Source organism: Triplophysa rosa, linkage group LG21 (assembly GCF_024868665.1).
Source record: "Triplophysa rosa linkage group LG21, Trosa_1v2, whole genome shotgun sequence".
NCBI classification, from domain to species: Eukaryota; Metazoa; Chordata; class Actinopteri; order Cypriniformes; family Nemacheilidae; genus Triplophysa; species Triplophysa rosa.
In genome coordinates this window covers 3,063,878-3,073,641 of record NC_079910.1, presented here as the reverse complement: position 1 = coordinate 3,073,641, position 9,764 = coordinate 3,063,878, and the positions used below count along the sequence as shown (strand labels likewise).

General features: G+C 39.3%; 1 protein-coding gene across 2 annotated transcripts; it reads right to left on the bottom strand.

Moving 5' to 3' along the window:
- Positions 1–380: 380 nt before the first annotated feature.
- Positions 381–3,800, bottom strand: zfp64 (zinc finger protein 64 homolog (mouse)). Of its 2 annotated transcripts, XM_057319412.1 has the most exons (7): positions 3,591–3,800; positions 3,011–3,148; positions 2,811–2,921; positions 2,648–2,710; positions 2,323–2,574; positions 1,962–2,072; positions 381–1,850 (listed from the first exon to the last, which is right to left on the bottom strand). In XM_057319412.1, the coding sequence occupies exons 1-7, from the start codon at positions 3,610–3,612 to the stop codon at positions 727–729; spliced, it is 1,821 nt and encodes a 606-aa protein (XP_057175395.1). In that variant the 5' UTR covers positions 3,613–3,800; the 3' UTR covers positions 381–726. The 2 variants fall into 2 exon arrangements, with proteins under 2 accessions (XP_057175395.1, XP_057175394.1); XM_057319411.1 differs by having other exon boundaries at positions 381–2,072.
- Between the last annotated feature and the right edge of the window lie 5,964 nt (positions 3,801–9,764).

The following is a 9,764-nucleotide window of genomic DNA, read 5'->3' as shown; positions in this document are numbered from 1 at the left end:
TTATAACTATTCTTCAAGAAGAAAGTCATATTCAGTCAGGATGCCTTGAGGGTGAGTAAAACAAGGGGACATTTTGTTTTGCCTGTGAAATATCCCTTTAAGCACTAACATTTCCTCTGGGTTCTTTTCTTTGAGACTGTATTGTGTTACTGTTCTGACTTAATTCAGAACGCAATGCTGTAAAATCCAACCAGCAAAACTATAAGCATTTGTGTTTATGTTCTTGTACAAAATGTTTCCAGCCAACACGTGTTTTTAGGACAAATAGACGCTAGTGGTTTACACCTACAACCTCGTTGTTTCCAGCTCAGTGTTAACCACCACACCACTCCAAAAACAGCAATATACAACAGCACAAACAATAAAAAACGTAACAGGAACGTGTTTATTTCGGGTTCAGGATAACGTGAATGTAGATCTATGAATCCCTTTATGATACTCTGTATCCTGACTTATATTTAAGAGATTTTTCAATGTTTGTGGTAATGGTGCAGTTGACCATGGTGACCTCATGTAAAACAGCCAATACTGAGCAGCTTCAACAGTTCAGCAAAACATAATTTAACAGAATCACAGAACAAGGTAAATAAAACATTTTTGTTGCCAGCGTTTCAGACACAATGTACGGGCGATAGTGACGACTCAAAAACTAAAGCTTACTTCTCAGACCACTTCGACAAACAAATTTAGCTTTACAAAAAAATCATTTCGTAAACACATTCCGCACTATGAGTCATCACTGATGTCCACCGTCCCAGTATCTGAAAATATATGTCCTGGAGACAGATGGTATATGTTAGTCTGCTGATCTTGGGTTGAAATAGTCAGAGGAATACTGTGCACAAGAATGGTCTCCGGTGGACCGATATCCAGACTTTCTTCAGACATGACCCGTTCTGCTCTCTTACATACGTCCTCAGATGAAACACCATCGACGTCCAGAGGTTTTGCGATGGGGGGGCTCGTCTCCGTCACCACCGTGACTTCAGTTCCGCCCTCCTGGATGAGCGTGTGAAGGCTTTCCAGGTCAGAACAGGAAGTGATGTAGGTGTGGGCGGCGTCTGAAGCCGAGGCAGAACAGGAAGTGATGAAGTTTCGAGCGGGAGGGGCAGCTTCACCTGTCTCAAAGGTGTTTTCCTCATTGCGGCTGATTTGGGCGAGCAGAACCGTCTGGTGCTCGAGACCTCCCTCTGGTGTCAGCGAAATGTGCTGCATGGGCGTTAGCAGGCCGACGTGTTGTATTACAGGGTTCAAAAGCACATCGTGCTCCTCGTGAGCGAGCAAAACTTCGGTCTTTCCCACCGTAGCAAAAGTTCCTTCTTGTCCTATAGTTGGTGCTACAATGATCTTTAGATGCGTTCCGCTGTATGACGGTGTGCTGGTTGTGACGTGGGCTTGGTTCGCATCCTGCAAGGGCTGTTTTGTAACAGTGGCTTGCGACTGCGTCAAACCCTGATGTGTGTTTTTATTATGCTGCCTTTTGTGACTCCGAAGCGAATCCTCCCGTACGAACGAAGCTTCGCACAGGTCGCAACGGAACGCCCGCGCCGCCTCCAATCTCGCCCTGTGCCTTGAGCTGAGAGGTTTGGGAGGCTCCTCCCCTGCCTCGCCCCCTCTCGCCGTCTTACCCTTCCTTTCCGGCTTATCCGCATGACACTTCCTTCTGTGAATTAACAAATTGCTACGCTGCTTAGTGGCAAAGGAACAGTGTTCGCATTTAAAGGGCCGTTCATCCGAGTGCACCCGCTCGTGTATCTTGAGCGCCCCCTTGCTGGAGCAGGAGTAACTGCACTTGCTGCACTGCAGGGGCTGGACGGGCTGGTGCTGACGGGAGTGGTGTCGCAGGGCGGCTTTGGTGGAACATTGAAAGTCACAATCAGAGCAACGGAAGGAGTCAACGCCGCTGTGCTTAAGATGGATGTGGGATTTTAAATTGGCCTTCATGGCGCAGCGATACTCACAGAGGTCACACTTATAGGGCTTCTCACCGGAGTGGACTCGACTGTGACGCTTCAGGTCCGAGCTGATCTTGAATTTGGCATCACACTGGCTACACTGAAACGGGGCGTCACCTGGGGCGGAAACATTCAATAAAATAAACTTGGATTTAAAAAAAATCTTTATAAAGTACAATTTACTTTTAGATTTTCATGACATGCAAGGAGCCAGAAGAAAAAAAACGTTTTGAACATCGTTGCAAACATTTTAGGCACAACCTTTATATTTTTAACAAAAAATCCTGTGAAATGAAGATATTTAAAAATATTTTTTACACAATTTATCAAACACTGTCTCTGGTGCATAACTCTTATCTGTCCTCACCTGTATGAGACCGCAGGTGAACGGTGAGCTGGCTGGAGTTTCGGCTGGCGTAGGGGCATATCTGACACTTGAAGGGTCTTTCATCGTAGTGGATACGGAGATGCTTCTTCAGACTGCTGGTCTCGGCCGCCGCGTAAGAGCAGTATTTACACTTGTGCGGCTTCTCTCCGGTGTGCATGCGGCTGTGGAGATTCAGTTTATCTCGACGACTGAATCGCTTGTGACAGAGTTCACACTCAAACGGTCGTTCGCCTGTGAAATCCAGTCAGATCTCCAATCAGAACAGATCTTCTCTCAACAGAAACGACAGGAACAAACCACTTACCAGTGTGTGTTAAAATATGTCTCTCCATGTCTTTTTGGCCATACTGAGTTTTGAATGTACAACCTACAGACACACAATAAAGGAATCAAACTCCATACAAAGACATTATGATATTATACATAGGAAAACAGAAACGTAAACGATGTTGTTATCGACAACTAACCCGAGTAGGTGCATACATGTCTTTTCTGAGTCAAGGCGGGTTTCAGCTTCTTGGAGGGAGCTTTCTGGGTGAGGTTCTTTTTAACTTTTGATCCACACGCGTGAAAGGACTCTTTTAAAACAACGATTGGTTAGTTTTTGAACACATGTAGAGTATGTTAACCTTAAGCAGTGACATCAGTGCTTAAACATCAGACTTACCGTTGGAAACAGCATTTCGGCCTGATATATTATTTGGAGGGACCTGACAGTTATTTTGCTTGTGAGCAAAAAAGAGCTCAACGCTGTTGTACTGCTGTTTGCATAAACCGCAGATGTGAATGTCTGGACTCACTTCAACTGACAAGAGAAATAAAAGAAATGAAACCACTGTATACATAAAATCTTTACAGCCACATTAAATGAAAAGGACACATTATTGACAAGCATGACAGATCTGATGAAACCCGTCAATATAAAAAAGTAACTTATTTACAAAGAACCTTAACAAAATCAACTATGAGCCATGGTATTAATATGATATTTCTGGAAAGTAACAGTTACCATGGAAGTAACGCTACAAGTTTCAATTACGTCATGTTTATATATAGTTTTTAAAAAACGAGAGTTAATAATAATATTTTATACAATACATCAAATGACATAAATACACTTAAAGGTTAACAATAAAACAACCTATGCAACGAATCTAGATAAATACATAGATATTTTATTCATATGCTGACAAACATTATACATGATGACATTCTTAATTACAAATGTTGCTTGGAAAGAATGTTACCTTCTGTGTTGAATGATGCCATGTGAAACAATATATAGATTCTCCGTCTCTTCCACTTACTGACATGGATTCACACTGTTTTGATTATTATTATTATCAGATGATCTGGTTGTCATGACAAGGCTGGAATCGTTCACAACATTATTTTAAAACTTTAATACAGCACTTTGTCTTGCGAGAGTACTCGGCAGTGTTGGTGGTTTTGCGACAGTTTGAACAGCTTGTCGGTAAACATCATTTCTTCACTGGAGCGCGTTTAGCGGCACTGCGATGAACTGAACTCAGCAGCGCCGCGTGCTGTTCGATTTATGACGATGTACGACCAATTATTTCACTGTACTAAAGAAGGAATCAAAAGAAAACGAGCAAACAAACGTCGAAAGAAATCTCCAATGAAATTAAATATATAAAACTAACACACCATACATTATAGAACACATACAAAGTAAAATACTCGTAGGCTACAGGGCCCATTCGATAAACAATACATCAGAAGCATAAATAAGAAGAATATGGTATTCCACGTCAAATTTAATTTTATTACATTTATTTAATGTCAACCATGCGTTAACAAGAATAGAAAATGGCGAAGGTTCAATACTGGCATTTTTTATCGCATTTCCTCACACCAACGTGTTTGGTAAGCCTTTGAATAATGATACAGCAAAATATTGTTTACTTTTAAGGTGTTTTCCCAGTCAGTGAAACTTTCCTGGCAGTCCATTTCGTTCTTTCGAAATCCTTCATTTTTTGACACTGGGGGAATTTTCATATAATAAATCAAAAGTATGCTATTGCAGTTTTGGCACAGATCTGTGGGTAATTGCAGCTGTCATTAAAACCACTGTTTCATTTGTGGGGTAATGCAAACTGGACACTGTTTAATAACAGCTGCTTTTAAGAGTCTTCCAACATGATTTATGAATTCAAAGCAAACACTGACCACACCATAGCATGGTCGACTCACACTTGGTCTAACAATTGCATTAAAGTGACAGTTATACAGATTTTAATGTCAGGATTTTATACTTGTGCTTGTGCTCAGAAACTGTAGTTTCTAAACCCATTCACCATATGTGTGTGTTCCCCTGTGAGACATGAGGTACAATATGGAGATGAAGGGCCCTGTCACTTCATTTTAACCCAGCTGAGCTTGGCAGATGCACACAGCTGCTTAATGGCTGCAGGCTGTCACAAGACATCTTGGAGCTCAGAGAGGCAGAGAAGAGCTTTAATTGTACACTGCCTGGAAGGATTTCGACTGCAGTTGCATTAAATGACCACAAGGGGTCATCAGTGCTGCATTATTCATCTGGAAAACTGCGCCGGTGCACCACCAGGCACCGGCTGTACAAGACCGTCAGCATCACTTTGAAACTAAAGGAGGACCCAAGAAACATTACAATTTATGTATTAATGATCTATATTATCCAGTTTTACATATTGGCTACCATATAAAAAGTCTAACTAAGAAAGTAGGCTATATTCATTTTAAATCCTTTAATGTATCATTTATAATTATATAATTTCAAATTCAGGTATATGTTTTTCATTGTGTAAACATTACATGTGACAAAAAAAGGACTTTAATATGATCATGTTGGCCATCTCAGAAAAAGCCATGGATTTAAAACAATGGGACAAAAATTCTTAATTTCAGTATAAAACTAACATATTATTGACTTTTATTACTATATATAAGTTCTTCAATTTGCCTCGATATTGGAGCTCAAAACAAAACCATTCAGGCAGTATCTGTGTATCCATTCATTAGCTGAAGACATACTGACTCCTACATTTATTTCTCTGAGTTATATTCGATAAAATATTAACATATAATTCTTAGTCACCTCGGGCCATTCTGCTCAGGTTGTGGTACGAGGGGTGTGAGTAATCCCAGCCATCATTCATTTATGTGTCATATCTATTCTCATGTGCTGTGATTCCGAGGCAGATCATGGAACACGGGAGTCAAAGGTTTGTCTTGAAAGGTAACACTTTATTAGTTGTTTTTTACAGCCACTTTATCGCATCATACACATCTTTAATACACTCCCTCCTCCGTGGCAACAGGTGCATCTGTGGCATTAGGAAAAACTTCATGCTACTTCTAAAAAGAAATCACGTCTTAATTTACTCCCTCTGACATTTATAAGCGTATTATTTCTGTTCCTTCTGTGAAACACTGAAGTGACCATGGGCTGTCGAGAAAAATCACAAATGTGCTCCATATTTGGACCTGTGCATCACATCAAAAGCCTTTTGAAACCGGAAATCTTACCTTCCACTCTCAAACTATATTTACATCAAATCCGAAACATGAATATACTTGAAATAACAAAACAAATAACAAAAGTAAGATCTACAGCAGAGAAGAAGATTTTTAAATAATGTTTATTGCTTTAAAAAACAAAACAAAACAAAAGTCCTGACTCACTTTATGATAACTTCAAATGCTTTTGAGCTTTTTTAGCCTTTCCTTCATCATTTTTAAAAGCACCCAAAACATCCTAAACTTCTTGTTTCAGTATTTCACCGAAAAAGTACCTAATAGTTTTGAAACAACATTTTCAATCATTTGCTTATCTTAACCTGAAAAGTTTCTTAGTTTTAAAAAGTTAAAGATCATATTTTTACTGTTTATTTTATCTTATAAATCATCGATTGAGTAGTGACACAACTCTAGTTTTCAGATGTAGGCCTATTAGTTGAAGTTCAACAGATGGTAGAAGCGATCAGCATGTTTGATCAAAAATGTTTTACAAGAACTGTGGAATTCCCCAAGGGACCGATTTTTAATAATGCATTAAAGTTCTTGTAATTCTCAGCCTTCATAATTTCTCAGCATGCTCTAAACAGATGTTATTCTGTGTTTACATTATTTGTCATATGGCCCCGTTTCCTCTTTGTTTATGGAAAACGGGGGCAGGGATGGGGCATGTTTCAACACACACTTCCATATCTATCAAATGTTAGGACAACAACAGATAAAGAGCGTCTGAGACAGAGCAGGATGAAGAGTTCAGATGAACACGTGACTCAGCATTAAACTCGAAAGGAAAGACGAACTAAAAAAACACTAAACGTTTCTGTCTGGATGTTAATAATGTGAAGAGCCACGCCAGGTTTCACTGCAGCACAAAAGTGTCTTGCAAAATGATACCAGTAAAACTTGGACGGATGAAAAGCGAGCGGGAGAAGTGGAGTGTGAACAGCGGGATGAGATGTTTGCCACGTGAGGAGGAACAGGAAAAGACCCTCTGAAGGTCCATGTTTGGTTTGAGCAGCAAGACAAATTATACACACACGTAGAGTATGAATCCTGCTCAACGACATTACATCAGATAAAAAGGAGGCAACGTCTGGGACACATCACATGTCTCTGTGTACTTATGACACAAACACACACACACCTTCTTTCCCTCCTTACCAAAATCTCAGACAAAGAGACAATTACAATCACTAGTTTAGTTAGTTTTTACTATATTTATGAAATGCAAGTGTACATTTATCACTGGTGGAATAATATTTATATTCTTAAAAATAAAATGCTATCACATAATTTAATTGTAATGCCATAGTAGACGACTGTGATTACTAAAGTGTGAAAGTTGCGACCTTTAAATAAATCAATCTGACTGTACAACAATTTATTTTAAAGGCTCAGATCAGGTAGATCTGACTTAACTCTTTTGATCTCACGGGAATTTTCCAAACTATTTTGGTGGCTAATTTGTGAATGTTTAGAAATATGATTTGTTCAAAATCCTACAAATGAAAACAGCAATACTAGCCCCACCCCTTAACTTCGACAAGACAGTGGCACGAAAGCAGATCACACCAAAATGAAATGCACAATATGAATTAGCCACCTCATAAAATAGTAAGAAATTGCATTTCTTTTTAACATGACAACTTCACCTCCTTTTGCAGATTTTACAGTGTATCTTAATGTGATCATATATGGACCACACTTCCAACGTTTGGTATCACAGAAAAGGCCAGAATGTAATGCTGAATATCTGAACTGATGCAAATGATACTGAGATTTGAAAGAGAACAGAAATGAGGCCTTTAAAATCACTAAGGCTAATAAACAATAAACGCGAGTGACTGGATGCCTGACTGGCTACGGGGCAAAATACATCCGAGTTTCCAGAGATTCTTCGGAGACCCCGCGGATCCCTTCATCTTTTTAATCATGTTCTGTGGATATATGGGCTCCTCACATCTAATAAGCTGTTTGAAAGTATTTGCTTTCATTTGTAACCCAGATGTGTCGAGTAAGTTTAACTCAACGCTGGAACAAGCTTTACGGTCTTTTGTGGATGTAATAGATTCAGAACATTGAAAAAATGTGGCCTTAACATGTTTTGCAGATAGATTTTGCTTAGTAGCCTGTATCAAGATCTTACCTAAATAATAATCTTTCAGGAAAGCATCACTTTCTTGCTCACATGCAGGGATCATTTATAGGCTCATGTTATGGATGATTAAACAGGTAAAAAATCCTATAGATTTACACTGAGGAAGGGTCCTTAGGGGTGGGCCTAACACTTATCAACCACTTAGAACATCTTAGAAACTGCATACTAACACCAAAATAAAACCACTTTTTAACCACGTTTTAAATCTTGTAACCAAACTAAAAATTTTATTTGCAACTTGTTTAAACACGTATATTTTAATTGTAATAATATTTTTTTTGTATGGAGACAGTTGCATGACTTGGGGGCGGGACTAACTCAAAGAGGCATGTTTGAGACCTGTTGGAGACAGTTGCCATGGTCAGCTAGTGATGCAGACATTACACACTGTAACCTTAAAGCCCAAAACGAAACAAACAACACTGACATCATCACTTGGTCTTGGAGTAAGATTTTACTGGCTATTTGAACAAGAACCTAACATATCTGAAGACTTGGTAATGTGGCAAAAGATAAGGAAAGTATCTTAAAATGACCAAAATCTGAGGGATAACACAGACACACCCTTTAAGACACTTCACGCACACAGACACGCGCTCAGGTTTGTCACCGCTGGTGCGAGCCCTGTAATTGGTCGGAGGTGTTGGGAGATAATAAAGCCGGATCTCGCACCTGCCACACCGCCGGGATTTCTCCTGACTGCCCACTTAAATCTTCAGCGGTCCCTGGGTCTTCAGGGCAGGAGTCGCTGCACCAAACTAATAGAAAAAAAACAAAGAGCTACAGGGGAGGTTTCCTGTCAAGACTGTTGAACCCCCTTCCAGAATCCTCAGCAGTCCTGCGAAACCGTCTGGTGTCAAATATTTCAGACAGAAACGTTAAAGTGCTGTGCCAGCGAATTTAGTTTCAAACGCTCGCGAGGTACAGTGTGAGACGGGGCTGTCTTTGGTGACATGAGCGTTTGAGATGAACGCACTGCAGAGGAGTCATAGCTGACTATCTGGATGCTGAAATGCATTCTGCTACTGATTCAGCAACGTCAGAAATTAACTTGGGCCTGACGTTCATTTACAGGGGCATTATGATGTTTATGAGGCCATACTTTTCATATAGCCTCATAAACATACCATTGTGTGTATACAATCGTGCAACGTCAAACGTCTCAATTTGAATCAGTTACATATCTGAACAATTAAAGCTGGTGCAAACATAAAATTCAAGATATAATAAAACCATACATATATCATATAAAATATATAAGATATCATTTAATATAGTTTAATCATATTTCAAAAGTGCATTTAGACACTTTTTGTAAATGTCTATAAAGCAGATTATGTCTGACTATTTCAGGTTTTGTAGTTTAATTTACAGTTTACCTCAGTGTTCTTAAAGTGTTGTAGAAAGCTAGACATCTCATTGGTCTACAGAAACCTACAGTAATCTAAGACAAAACTTATCAAACGTACATCATGAGTGTGAAATGGCAGGCAATGAAAAAAAGAGGTAAGACAGAACCTTGAATGGGTACAATTGTGCACAATAACAACAGGAACGTGCATTAAAAAAAAGTTAAAATTCTGAAGATATATTCATGACAACAGCAATAATTGAAAAACATGAATATCAAACAAAAATCGGATTTATTAATATAAGCGTATTCTAAACATGTATTCTGTGTCTCCACGCAGTTTACAAAGCATCTTATTTTCCTTCACGATCGCCAGTAAAACGCCGCAAACTTGAA

Bases quoted from the DNA above. Each gene is read 5' to 3' on its own strand.
- zfp64 (XM_057319411.1), bottom strand. From the start codon at position 3,612: ATGGCATCATTCAACACAGAAG. The intron at 3,149-3,590 runs GTAACATTCTTT...TTCTCTTGTCAG, and splicing joins GGCATCATTCAACACAGAAG to TTGAAGTGAGTCCAGACATT. The intron at 2,073-2,322 runs GTGAGGACAGAT...TTTCCGCCCCAG, and splicing joins TCACCTGCGGTCTCATACAG to GTGACGCCCCGTTTCAGTGT.